Here is a 15036-nt window from a genome sequence, read left to right as displayed (position 1 = left end):
AACATACATTTCATTTCCTGAAACAAAGTATTTAGCCCATGTTCAAAGTTATTTATTTGGGAAGGTAGAAAAGATGCCCCTTATAAACCTTTTTCTTTGTGTTAGAAAATTGCCATCTGAAGGACAAATATTTTGTCGAAGTATTTATTCTAGATATAGCTAAGATTACTGATTTTCCTTAATTCTTGATCTTGCCATATGTAAAGGAGGAAAGCAAGAAGTGATAATGAATATACTCCTTGCCAGCACATCCAGTTATCTAGTTCAGTTCAGTTTAGTTCAGTCGCTCAGTCGTGTCCGACTCTGCGACCCCATGAATCACAGCACACCAGGCCTCCCTGTCCATCACCAACTCCCAGAGTTCACTCAGACTCATGTCCATCGAGTCAGTGATGCCATCCAGCCATCTCATCCTCTGTCGTCCCCTTCTCCTCCTGCCCCCAATCCCTCCCAGCATCAGAGTCTTTTCCAATGAGTCAGCTCTTCTCATGAGGTGGCCAAAGTACTGGAGTTTCAGCTTTAGCATCATTCCTTCCAAAGAAATCCCAGGGCTGATCTCCTTCAGAATGGACTGGTTGGATCTCCTTGCAGTCCAAGGGAGTCTCAAGAGTCTTCTCCAACACCACAGTTCAAAAGCATCAATTCTTCGGCACTCAGCCTTCTTCACAGTCCAACTCTCACATCCATACATGACCACAGGAAAAACCATAGCCTCGACTAGCCGGACCTTTGTTGGCAAAGTAATGTCTCTGCTTTTGAATATGCTATCTAGGTTGGTCATAACTTTCCTTCCAAAGGGTAAGTGTCTTTTAATTTCATGGCTGCAATCACCATCTGCCGTGATTTTGGAACCCCAAAAAATAAAGTCTGGCACTGTTTCTACTGTTTCCCCATCTATTTCCCATGAAATGATGGGACCAGATGCCATGATCTTAGTTTTCTGAATGTAGAGCTTTAAGCCAACTTTTTCACTCTCCTCTTTGACTTTCATCCAGAGGCTTTTTAGTTCCTCTTCACTTTCTGCCATAAGGGTGGTGTCATCTGCATATCCAGTAAGTTCTGTCAATTCTACCTCCATAATATAGCTGTCATTTGTTCTCCTTTCTCTGCACCCTCATTATATTTTGCTTGGATTTAAGAATCCTCCAATAGGGTTCCTGCCTCCCATCTCTCCCCCCAGGAAATCTGTACCTTGTTTCTGGAGTTATCTTCTTGATGCAAAACTCTCATCTTGTCACTCCCAGGTTCTTAGATCACTTTTCTGATTCTATTTGTTTTACTGTTTCCCATATATTCCAGCCAGACTATATCTTCCAAAACTGAAATTCTTCTCTAAGATTGTAGTTTTATAATCAATTCCAGGTTTTTATTAAATTTACCATATATTTCTTTTTCTTTTTTCTTTTTTACTGATACTCTTCCTTTGCATAATTAAACATGCTGTGAATCATTTTTTTCTGCCTATTGTGGAATTGGTTAGAAGCTGATTTTTTTAAATGTATATTATTACTCCATTTTTTGTTTTGAACATTTGGATAAATAGTGGCCTCAGTACCATTCATTGAATGATGTATTCTGTTCTTACTGATTTGAAATAAACCCTCTCATATGTAAAGTTGTTTTATATGTGTGTCTTCTCTGGACTCTCTTGTTTTGTTCTGTTTATCTGTTTCTGCATTGGTTTCTAGTATCTTAATTACTATAGCTTTATGAAGTTTTATAATGAGTCTGGATACCTGGTAGGGCGAGTCAATTCACTGCTTTTTTAGAACTGCTTTGGCTATTAAGCCCTTTGCTTTTCCCTGTAAAGTTTAGGACAGCTTGTCAAGCTTCATGAAAACGCCTCTTGAGATTTTGATTATGTTAGGTCAACTTCATAAGGTGACCTAGTATGAAAAATTTACATCTTCATAATATTAATGTTTCCATCTACAAACATAATATGGCTCTTTATTTACTTAAATCTTGTATGCCTTTCATTTTTTTATGGTTTCTCCGTACAGGTCTTATATATCTTTATTCCTAGGTCTCTTATAGTTTTGTTGTCATTGTACATGGTACTTTTTCTGAATTTATTTTCTAATTTTTTATTACTGGTATCCAAAATATTGTTGATATTTACATTTGAGTATTATCAGCATCAACAATATTTTGGATACCAGTAATAAAAAATTAGAAAATAAATTCAGAAAAAGTACCATGTACAATGATAACAAAACTATAAGAGACCTAGGAATAAAGATATATAAGACCTGTATGGAGAAACCATAAAAAATTATGAAATACATAAAAGATTTAAGTAAATAAAGAGCCATATTATGTTTGTAGATGGAAACATTAATATTATGAAGATGTAAATTTTTCATAATATTAGGTCACCTTATGAAGTTGACCTAACATAATCAAAATCTCAAGAGGCGTTTTCATGAAGCTTGACAAGCTGTCCTAAACTTCACAGGGAAAAGCAAAGGGCTTAAGAATAGCCAAAGCAGTTCTAAAAAAGCAGTGAAAAGGCTATGGTTTTTCCTGTGGTCATGTATGGATGTGAGAGTTGGACTGTGAAGAAGGCTGAGTGCCGAAGAATTGATGCTTTTGAACTGTGGTGTTGGAGAAGACTCTTGAGACTCCCTTGGACTGCAAGGAGATCCAACCAGTCCATTCTGAAGGAGATCAGCCCTGGGATTTCTTTGGAAGGAATGATGCTAAAGCTGAAACTCCAGTACTTTGGCCACCTCATGAGAAGAGCTGACTCATTGGAAAAGACTCTGATGCTGGGAGGGATTGGGGGCAGGAGGAGAAGGGGACGACAGAGGATGAGATGGCTGGATGGCATCACTGACTCGATGGACGTGAGTCTGAGTGAACTCTGGGAGTTGGTGATGGACAGGGAGGCCTGGCGTGCTGTGATTCATGGGGTCGCAATGACTGAGTGACTGATCTGATCTGATTATCAGCAACCCTTGTTAACTCATATTAGTTGCACCACTAGTAATTTGTCATAGGTTCTTTTGGAATTTTTATCTAGACCGCATATCTGCAAACGATAGCCTGTTTATTTTCTTTCTTTTCAACCCTTGTGCTTTTTTCCAACCTTTGTGTGTTCCTTTCTTTCTTTTTTCCCGCCCCCCAGCCCCCCACCCCTTCCTTACTGCTCTGGACAGATTCTTAGAGTCTTTTTGCCTCTGAAGAGCTGTTTACAAAGGAGGACTGTGAGTTAGCTGGCCTGCTACACAGAATCAAAGACTGTGCCTCTATTTCTGTAGCCTCCCAGTTAGGTACAAGAGCCTTTACGTAGGGACTTGTGAAGACTGCTAAGGTCAATTACAGCTTAAAAGTCAACTTGCAACTATTTATTTAATTGTTTATTGTATGCTTTATGTGTGATGACATGCAGATGAAATAAGGACTAAAGTGCCTGTTTTCAGGTTATTTGTGGTCTGATTGGCAGTTAGAAAGCAATATCATATAAATTAGTATAAATCTCAGTGAGCTATTTTGTAAAACACAGAGCTTAAGCTCCCTCTACAAAGCAGAAGACCCTTCTTTTATCTTTCCCAACCTCCATTCTTTCCCATACTTCCCAACTGAAGTGCCCTCAGCCTGCTTAAGAGCCTAAGATAAGAACTTAAAAGTAAACAGATCTGGTTTGGGACATGTGGTTATCGTTGGTTATCTGCTGCTGTTTTTACTGAATATCTCTGAAATTTATTTGGAGACTCATATATCATGAGTATCAGATATCTACAGTACTGTCTTCTGCATGATTATACTTTTCTCCTTTCAGTTCAGTTCAATCTCTCAGTCATGTCTGACTCTTTGCGACCCCATGGAGTGCAGCAGGCCAGGTCTCCCTGTCCATCACCAACTCCCGGAGTTTACTCAAATTCATGTCCATTGAGTCCGTGATGCCATCCAACCATCTTATTCTCTGTGGTCCCCTTCTCCTTCTGCCTTCAGTCTTTCCCAGTATCAGGGTCTTTTCCAATGAGTCAGTTCTTTGCATCAGGTGGCCAAAGTGTTGCAGTTTCAGCTTCAGCATCAGTCCTTCCAGTAATTTTGTAAGTTTTATGACATGGTTGTAGGGACTTGCCTGGCAGTCCAGTGGTTAGGACTTTGCACTTGCACAGCACTGTACCCATGTTCCATCTCTGGTTGGGAAGCAAAATGCACCGTGTGGCCAAAAAAAAAAAGTGGCTGAAAATGAGTAGTAGATTCACAAATGTTTATTTCAGTATTTTAATTCAAAATATACACACCTATGCTATGTATAGTTTTTGTACATATCAAATATTGTATAATAAAAGTATATATATCTATTGTATTAAACAGAAATTTATGTTATTTGAATTATTTTGGAAAAAAAGTTAGACTTTAGTTAATCACAACTAATGAGAGATTGGTAGACTATGGGATTAAAACCTGACACCAAGGAATGGTTTATATTTTAGGAGACTTTTCTTATCTTCATATCATGCAGAGTGTACACCGTTACATGGTTCGGTAGTTTGTTTCTGTAACAGTACATTCAGGAAGTAAGGCTGTTTTTTACTCACTTTGGTTAGACTATTAGGGCAGGACCAAAATGCTGAATTTAATACGAGTGTAAAAATAAACCTGATTAATGACAGATGAAGCTTGTTTACAGTTTCTTGGGCACATTATTTAGTTGATATGTTTTACAGCAAACATAATTTAAGGAATCTCTATTTGAGATCTCTTCTAAAATTAATTGGGCTTTATAGTGTGCTTACATTTCTCTCTTTTTTAAATTGAAGTATAGTTGATTTATAGTATTGTGTTAATAACTGCTATACAGCAAATTCTTTCCAGGTAGTGCTAAAGGTAAAGAACCTGCCTGCCAATGCAGGGGACGTAATAGAAACGGGTTTGATCCCTGGGACAGGAAGATTCCCTGGAGAAGGAAATGGCAACCCACTCTAATATTCTTGTCTGGGAAATCCTATGGACAGAGGAGCCTGGTGGCTCTAGTCCATGGAGTCACAAAAAGTTGGAGACGATTGAAGCAAATAAGCAAAGATACAGCAAATTATATCAATTATACATATATATACATATATATATATAACACACACATTCTTTTTCATTATGGTTTATCACAGAATATCGAATTTAGTTCCCTGTGCTCTAAGTAGGAGCTTGTTGTTTATCCATTCTATGTATACTAGTTTGTGTCTGCTAATCCCAAACTCCCACGCCTACCCTCTCCCACCCCCTCCCTCTTGGCACCACCAGTCTATTGTCTATGTCCATGATTCTATTTCTGTTTCATATATAGGCTCATTTGTGTCATATTTTAGATTTCTCTTATAAGTGATAGCATATGGTATTTGTCTTTCTGACTTACTTCACTTAATATGATAATCTCTAGTTGCTTCCATGTTGCTGTATGTTTACAGATTCTATAAAGAATAGTATGTGTTTGCAATAGCTGTGTTAGAAGGCAACTCTGAAGCCGTGAGTTTGATAAGTGTTGATTTTTTTGGCTAAAGCAAAGGACTTTGAAATTCTTCCATAGTGATGTGTATGAATACATTATAAATTTAGCTCTTAGAAACAAACCAGGAATTTTTGTAGCTTAACAGCATCACTGCATATTTCAGATATGTGTTTAGGCCTCTTTATAATCTATTTTTTTAACAGAATGAACTCAGAGTCTTAGGGCTGGAATATTTATTTAGTCAACATTTGATTTCCTGGTGTATGTCAAACACGGTATAAGACACTGGAGGGACTAGAGTGAAGAAGGTTTCACTCTTGCTTTTAGGCAACCCAGAATCTGTCTTTGAAGATAGGCATTAAATTTTTTTATTTTAATAAAAAAGTGCTGTAATAACGTGTTTAGAAGGTGCTCTGGAGGTGTCACACAGAAGTGTGCTTGAAGAAGGTCCATCAGGAATAGGAAAAAAGGGTGTTCCCAGTGGAGGGAACAACATGGGTCAAGGTGGAAAGTGGGGCCTGTGTAGGGAACTGTAAGTTGTTTGATACATCTTGGGAACACAGTGTAAGTAAGAGAGTGGTGGGAAAGGAATCTAGAAAGGTGGGCAGAAGATAAATCTTGCAGGTCTTTGCTTTATACATTTAGGCCAAAGGGAGCCGCTGAGAATGATAAGAAGTCATTTAATTAAATTTACCTGTTTGCAGGAGATTGTGGGAACATTTACTGATACAGTTTAAGTATTTTATCCATCTTTCTTTCTGCTTACTTATGCATAGGACTTCATTGAGACAGGGAAAATTATGGATTTTTCCAGCCTAGTACTGACTGTTGAAGAAGGAAATGGCAACCCACTCCAGTATTCTTGCCTAGAGAATCCCGTGGACAGAGGAGCCTGGTGGGCTGTTGTTCATAGGGTCACACAGAGCCGCACACGACTGAAGCGACTTAGCATGCATGCATGCATTGGAGAAGGAAATGGCAACCCACTCCAGTATTCTTGCCTGGAGAATCCCAGGGACAGAGGAGCCTGGTGGACTGCCATCTATGTGCGGTGGTCGCACATAGTTGGACACGACTGAAGTGACTTAGCAACAGCAGCAGTACTGACTGCACATATTTTCTGGCAGAGAACAAGAAAAGCTGTAAAGTGGGACCTCCTGACCACCAGAGAAATGTTTTTCTTCTTTCTGGTAAGCAGCCAGGTAGAACACTTAGTGAGATTGAAAGAGCTGGCAACAAAAGGAAATAACCTCAACCTATTGTCTTATGTCAAACGTCAGACAGCCCAGAGTTGACCCTTTAAGACCTTGTCCCTTTCCTTCCATGCAGAATCACTGTGGTCAGAGGATAAACTCCCTGAGGGTTTATTTTTAGGAGGTGACATGAATTACAGGCTTAACTTGTATACTCAGACTTCTAAATATATATACTGCAAATTGCAGAACACATGAGAAATTTGCCCTATAACTTCCTGTCATGCATTAAGGCTCATAATCCTAATTTCAAAATGTTTAATAATACTACAAAATGAAGTATAACTGGGGTTATATATACAAGTCAAAATAGGTTCAGAGATGAAAGCAGTATAATGAAAATTGCTGAGGTGCCACATAAAAAGGAAGTCCCTGCTTCTTGACTTTGCTTTTTATGTATTCAAGTTATATCTTACCCACTTGGATTTTGAAGTGCAGGACCTACACTAACCCATCCAAGGCCTTTGTTTGATGTAGATAAAGGCCTATGTAGCCCCTTGGGAGTGGGCTTCCCTCATGGCTCAAAGAATCTGCCAATGTAGGAAATGTGGGAAGATCCCCGGAGAAGGGAACGGCAACCTGCTCCAGTATTCCTGCCTGGGGAAGCCTATGGACAGAGGAGCCTGATAGGCTACAGTCCATGGGATTGCAAAAGAGTCAGACACGACTAAGCAACTATACAACAACAGGCCCTTGGGAAGGGCACCTTTGTGATAAGAAAAAGTTCATCTTCCAGGATAATATAGGCCCAAGATGTGGGCTGGAGTTCGCCTGCCTTTGTCCCATTGACCAGGGACCTTTTGTGTAGTGTACAGATTGACTAGCGATACTAGTGGCCCCATTAAAGTCTCTATAACATTGGACTTACCCTTTATTACTTTTTGCCCTTTAGGTTATCCAGTTACTTCTGTCTTCTCCTAAAAAAAGATATAAAATGCTGTTATTCCTTTTTATTTTCTTCTGTTACTCGTTTTGCATCAGCAGCTGTATTTCCCAGTTAGGAAATCACAGTTGTTTCATTGGCCAATCATGGCATCTAAGAAGTTTTGATAAGTAGGGAAAGCCAGAGACAACTGTTGTGGAAACATTGAGTAGTGCCGTAGTATGGGGCTGCTTTGTGCATGTGTTGTTTCATATAGGCAAAATTGTGTACATGATGATAAAGTAAGACTTGATTTGATTAGATAGCCTTTCTTTTGTTTTAGGAGATTTCATTGTTATTCTTTTCAGTGTTAAGGCTCATCGAGGGAAAAATCAAGAAAATATCATGTTAGCTCACTTAACTCTTCCTCTTTCTGAAATTATGTTTTTTTTCCTTCCAGTTTTATTGAACTGTAATTGACATATAGCACTGTGTAAGTTTAAGGCATACTGAATAATGATTTGACTTACATACGTCATAAAATGATTACCACAGTAAGTTTAGCAAACATCCATCATCTCATATTGGTGCAAAATTAAAGAAACAGAAAAAAGTGTTTTTTCATTGTGATGTGAACTCTTGGGATTTACACTCTTAACATTCATATATAACATGCAGCAGTGTTAATTATATTTATCATGTTGTACATTACATAACTTGAAATTTGTATCTTTGACTACCTTCATCCAATTCTCCCCGCCCCACTGTTCTTGGTTTTTGTATTCCACTTTGTTTTTAGTATTAAAATAAATGAGAATAAAAAATTATCCTCAGTATGGATGGAACAGATAGTCATACAGGGTAAACAACAGCAGTAATTTTCTAGATTTCTTAATTATTTTAACAGATTATAGAAGATTCTGGAAAATAGCTTGTCTTGTCAGCAGCGGACCTTTTCCATTTTTAATAAAACCGTAGAAAAGACAAGGTTCCAAATCATATTTTAACTGCTAAAAATCATCTGGAGAATAGCTGCTGACATAGAAGTCAGATGACATTGAGACATTTGGCAGACATCCTCTTCTTGCTGGTGTTACAAAATCCACAGCGGACAGCCTGGATTTGAAAAGAAGAGTGGCATCTTTGGAATCTCCACTAGAATCTGTTGAAGTTAAAATAAACCTGATGCCTTCTAAGTGACAGAAAATGGACCATGTCTGGGGATGGCAAAAGTGAGACATGTTGAAAACCCACTTGGATTGGTTTAAAGAAAATAGATCCAGGCCTAAGGTTCCAAGTTCCAGAGCCAAAGTGTCTTCTGATTTTTTCCTTTTATAACTTTCAAGCAAATTCTGCCTTGGAAAAAAACTTAAGTAATATGTGAATTATGAGATTGTGAAAGGAGGAGGAAGGCTTGAATCCAGTCAGATTTTTGGCCTAAGCTGTATGACTATTTAGTTAAAAGTAAACATTATTCTTTCAGTGTTCTTCCAGAGAAGAACATAGTTTATGTCTGTGTATGAATATTTTAAAAGTTCTGGGTGATTGAGACATGTAAAAAAAATGTTCTTAAAAATGTTAGAATTACTATTTAAGAAGGTTAAAAAAAGAAAAGCTGCTCCTCTAAGAGCCAATGAGGTAACCCATGGTACATTTTTTTGTATTTAGTCATCCAATTATGTGGAAAGCTTTTTTTTAGGTACTTCTAAGGTTAATGATGAATCCTTAAGGGGCTTAAGCTGCATATTTCAGGTTTATAGTATCATAAGTTTAATTAATTCAGTATATGGAAACATAAGAATTTTAACAGTGCTCTCAAAACAAGATAAAGTCATATAACAGGCAAAATGACCCAGGAAAAATATAGGAGAGGCTCAGCAATTAGCATTAGCTCAGTCATGTCCGACTCTTTGTGACCCCATGGACTCTAGCCCGCCAGGCTCCTCTGCCCATGGGATTCTCCAGGCAAGAATGCTGGAGTGGGTTGCCATGCCCTCCTCCAGGGGATCTTTCGAACCCAGGGATCAGACCCAGGTTTCCTGCATTGCAAGCAGATTCTTTACCATCTGAGCCACCAGGGAAGCCCTCATAGCCCGGAATCTGGTGTCAAATGACCTGAGTTTGAATCCTGCCATTCCATTTCTAAATGGTGTGACTATAGGCCAAGTTACTTGACCTTCCTGTCGCTTACCTTTTTGATATATAAAAAGAAAAAAAAGAGTACCTACCTAAAAAAGGTAGGATTATTGTGAGAATTATTAGATAATATATGTGAAACATGTATTTGGTTTCTGGAGTTTAGTATGTGCAAAATAAATGTTTATTAATTACAATTTTATTGTTAAAATTAGATTACACACCTCATAATTTGTCTTCTTCCTGAGAATAGTTCATTATCTCCACCTAAAAATTCTCACTTAAAATTTGAAAACAATCGTTAAATAGCAAAGAAAAATCAGTGAGCTTGGAGAAGAAAGCTTGTGAGTGGTATACACGCGTGGCATTAGAGTCTGCTATTGCTACTGGTGTTTCCTTAGAGGGTGCTCTTTTCAGTTTGCTCTTGTACTTAACCAGACTTTTTTCAGTTTGCTCTTGTACTTAACCAGACTTACCAGATTTTTTGACGTTTTGAATTTAGCATCATTTAGATACTTATTCTATCAGGCAATAGAATTCATATCTAAGAATAATTTACAGCTTCATTGTGGACATTGAAATATGGAAAGTATTTTGTTTTTTTCAGCCATCAGGGGCCAAGATCCATAGATAACATCATTTTTCTTTCCTTTTATTTAAACCCTTAGAAGAACTGTGCACAAAACAAAATATCACAGTGATTTATCATACCCTCTTGTGTACCTGTTAGTAGATAGAAAAATAAAGCATTGCCAGCTCCCTAAAAGATTCTTCTGTACCCCCTCCCAATAAATACCCTTACTACCAACCCCCCAAATTAGCCTCCTGTCCTGAAGCTCATGCTAATTACTTTCTGGCTTTTCTTTATAGTTTTACCAACCAAGTGTGTAGTCCTGATCACTCTTATTTAGTTTTGCCTGTTTTTTTTAATTTTATTTGAATGAAATCATGCATAACATTTTTTACTCAACATGTTGTGAGATTCATTTGTGTTCCTGCATGTAGCAGCAGTTCATTCAGTTTTATTGTTGTATAGTATTTAATTGTATAAATACACCACAGTGTGTGTATTCTGTGGTAGATGGATAGTTGTTTTCTTTCCAGTTTGGGGTTACTGGAATCAGTGCTGTTATGAATATTTCTATGCATTTAAGCACGTATTTCTGTAAAACACACCCAAGGAGAGAATTGCAAAGTCATAAGAATGCAATCTAGAACTTTCATAGATAATGGCCAAACTTTCCACAGTGGTTTTATCAGCTGTTTCTACCAGTGATGTGTAAGTTTCATTGTTGTGTACCCTTAACAAAAAAATGGCCATTTTTCCCTCAAATTGATCATTCTGGTAGATGTGTAATGATATCTTAAGGTTTTAGCATTTTTTTCCTAAGAAGAATTTGGTAAGAATTTTCTAAAACTATTGACTAAGATGAAGCCTTTGGTTTTTAATTTTCCTTGCTTTCCATGTCTTTTAATAATTAAGTTAATGATACTTTTAGAAAAAGTATTTTAAATTTTAAAACTACATGAAAGCAGTTAATTTGAGATATTACCCAATATTCTTTATTTATACTTTTTGCTGGCTTATCTAAAAAACAGATGTATTATTTCTCTTCATAATTATTAAGCTGCCATTCCAGGAATCATAACAATTACTGAAATGAGAGGTATGGTCTGTGGTTTATGAAGTTGAGTTTAATGAATAAAACTTTCCAATTCCTCTGAGCCATTTTTCTTTGTTAGATTTTTTAAAAAATAAAGTACAACCATGGTAACTCATCTGGATGACATTGAATGGCTAGTTACTGTTGAGTGAAGTGAAACAGACTTTTAACAGCTCCTGGGTAATGTCTGAAAGGTAAAGTGACATAAGATAAATGTCTGTGTTCCACTCCGAAAATAGCGAAAGGCATATGGAACCAAGATTTAACTTAGTTGACTTGTAACTTAATCCCACTTTAAATATGCTTTTGGGATAATGAAGGTTGTACTATGATTTCTTTTTGCAGAATTAGTACCAACAATGGGAAATAATTAAGAAGATAAAAGTTTGAAAGTTGTGAATGCTGATTTAATTTTTGTAAATAATTTTCAAAAAGCATACATACATTGAAAAGAGAATATTGGAAATTTTTCGGGATAACTGAGTGCCCCAAATAATAGTATTACAGCTATTTATAAGTGTAAAACAATTTGTTCTCAAGCTTGAAAAAATTTTAAATTCCTAAAAGGACTTGTGTTTTTTTATTTTTTAATTTTTTTTTAAATTTTATTTTATTTTTAAACTTTACATAATTGTATAGAATAATTTAACCTCAGATTTTGTTCTGTTAATAGTTAACTGAGAACTGAGAAGTTAGGTATTTTAAAAGGATTGATGTAAGCTTTATTGGAAAACATTTATAACTTAAATTTGGAAGATAAATAGTTAAAATGTCAACCATGGTCCCACCAAATGTAAAGTAGAAAAAATATGCTATGTGTATTTATACTTAATTGATAAGAATTGATGAACTTTGTCCCAATTTGCTCTTCTGCTTGGCTTAGAGATTATAATACAGATTGGTTGGAAATCTTTTGAATTTCAACTAAATTAAAGGTTTGGACTTTTTTAAAAACTTTACACTTCCTGTAGAGAATCACAAAATGTCTATTTTCTGGTACTTGGGGGTTGTAAATGGGATTTGGAACATTTATGGTAAAGATAATGAACTTTATTTGGGGAAAAATGATGGAATAGAAATCTGGATGAATAAAAGCCAAAGATTTCTGATTTCTTTTCAAAGAAGATAAAGTATCTGACACACTTAGCAGATTGAAAATGAAAATAAAAATCTGTATATTTTGTTCTTTGCTTTTTTTATTCTTATGATAGAATTGGAAGAATATCACTTGCTTGCTACAGTGTAGTCAGATCTATAAACAGGTATTGAATTTGTTTGAAAATATAATTTCTTTAAACTTCATTTTATATTGGAATATAGTTGATTAGCAATGTGATAGTTTCAGGTGTACAGCAAAGTGATTGTTATACATACACATGTATCTATTCTTTTTCAAATTCTTTTCCCATTTAGGTTGTTACATAATATTGAGCAGAGTTCCCTGTGCTATACAGTAGGACCTTGTTGGTTATCTATTTTAAATATAGCAGTGTGTACGTGTCAATCCCAAACTCCCAATGTATACCTCCCCCATCCCCCAACCATAAATTCAGTCTCTGAGTCTTTCTGTTTTGTAAGTTCATTTGTAAGATTTCTTTTGCATATAAGCAGTATCATACATATTTTTCTTTTTCTGACTCACTTCACTCAGTACAACAATCTCTAGGTCCATTCCTGTTGCTGCAAATGGCATTATTTCATTCTTTATAATGGCTGAGTAATATTCTATTGTATATATGTACTACATCTTCTTTATCCATTCCTCTGCTAGTGGACAATTGAAGTTGCTTCCGTGTCTTGGCTATTATAAACAGTGCTGCATTGACCATTGGGGTGCATGTATCCTTTCGGACCATGTTTTTCTCTGGATGTGTATGCTTAGGAGAGGTATTGCAGGATTATATGGTAGTTCTGTTTTTAGTTTTTAAAGGAATTTCTGTACTATTCTCCATAGTGGCTGTACCAATGAAAGTGTAACATCAACAGTTAAGATTCCGGATGATAGTATGTGAAGATACTGACATCCACATTCAGAATGCTAGGTGTTGGCAATAGGTAGCCTGACTTGGTATGGTCAAATTAATCATTTAGAAATGCCTTTAAGCTTTTTTTTTTAATTTTATTTTTAAATTTTACATAATTGTATTAGTTTTGCCAAATATCAAAATGAATCCGCCACAGGTATACATGTGTTCCCCATCCTGAACCCTCCTCCCTCCTCCCTCCCCATATCCTTTGAAATTATTGTGGGGAATTCCCTGGCAGTCCATCGGTTAGGACGCTGTGCTCTCACTGTCAAGGGCCCAGATTCAACCCCTGGTTGGGGAACTAAGACCCGTAAGTCACTGCGCTGTGGCCAAAAAATAAATACATAGAAATAAAATCATGAGGGCAGTTACATTTGACCCTCAAGTAAGCAGAACCAACATCAGTGAGCTGCCCTGATCACTTTAGGCCTGTCAGTGTTTTAAAGTAGACCCTAAAGACTGAAATCTTCCTGAGTTATTTTAATTGGTTGGTCTATCACAGATGACTAGCCAGATAACATTTTATGCTGATAGCTCATTTAATGTAAATGAACCTGCCAGTTATCTCAGTTTGGGTAAGGCCACTTGCAACTTAAATAGCTGTGTTTCAGACTACCTGTGGTATAATATATTCTGATTTACCATGTTTGGTAGATAATCAACTCCAGTTATTATATACCAATTTATTATTTACTCAAAAGCGTTAAAAATCTGAAATAGTTTAATCTCTTTTAAAAATAAAAGTTTCTCCTGTGTACTATATAGTACTTTCTTCTCTGCTTGGTGGTGTTCAGCATCAGTTTGAAGCAGTTTGAGAGTCTTGTTAGAGTATATCCCATCAGTTTGTATTGTTTTTCTTTTAGATTCCAGAATTCTAATAAAGACTGAAGTTTAAACAAAAACCAGAAAAAGTCAACAATAGAATATGAAATATGGCAATGACAAGGAATGTCAACTTCTGAGCTTTTTGCCTTTTCTTTTCAGATAAAGATACAGATGTCACCATGAAAGGGAATGTGGATGACTTCGGCCTGAGAGACACCTTGAGTGTCGCATCAACCGACTCCTTTGCTTCAGCAGCAGAGGTAGGACATGTGTGTTCCTAATGAGGATTTCTTATTCTTTCTCAGCTGGACATTACTGTTTTGCCATTGTGCTGTAACTCAGTTCAGTAGCCATTTATTTAGTATTAACTCTGTGGTAGATACCAGGATACAAAGATGAATGTACCATCAACATAAGTTCCCACAGGAGTTTAGAGTCTCTTTAGAGAGGTGGACATGTAAACATAGACTTTAAGTGAACACTTTCATAGACTGGGTTATGGATGAGGCATATCAGTGTGTTAGTGGAAAGCAATTCACCTTAAGAATCTTAAAATTATTCAGATTGTTTAGCTGAGAAATCATGTTTCTAGATATTTTTTTCCCAAGGAAATGAGATTCAAAGATTTATATATACAAACTATTCACAGCATTTTTAATAATAATGAAAAACTGAAAACAGTATATGCCAAATTATGGAATATCCATAATTTGAAATATTATAGTGCCATAAACACGCTTCCAAAGTTTTTAATGACATGGGAACATAAGTTAAGTGAAATGAGTATACAGAGTATGTGCTTGTAATTTTG

General features: G+C 36.4%; 1 protein-coding gene across 4 annotated transcripts in view; it reads left to right on the top strand.

The window, feature by feature from the left end:
* The window catches only part of MIGA1 (mitoguardin 1), a 78217-nt gene that overhangs the window by 36974 nt on the left and 26207 nt on the right, over positions 1-15036 (top strand). For all 4 annotated transcript variants that reach the window (XM_055585410.1, XM_055585411.1, XM_055585408.1 and 1 more), the window contains one exon: positions 14385-14485. In XM_055585410.1, coding sequence (XP_055441385.1) covers positions 14385-14485 — 101 coding nt within the window. The remainder of the gene's footprint in view (positions 1-14384; positions 14486-15036) is intronic.

This window comes from Bubalus kerabau, chromosome 6, assembly GCF_029407905.1.
Source record: "Bubalus kerabau isolate K-KA32 ecotype Philippines breed swamp buffalo chromosome 6, PCC_UOA_SB_1v2, whole genome shotgun sequence".
In the NCBI taxonomy this organism is placed as follows: Eukaryota; Metazoa; Chordata; class Mammalia; order Artiodactyla; family Bovidae; genus Bubalus; species Bubalus kerabau.
The sequence above is the reverse complement of the archived record's forward strand: the minus strand, read 5'-3'. Positions and strand labels throughout refer to the sequence as shown.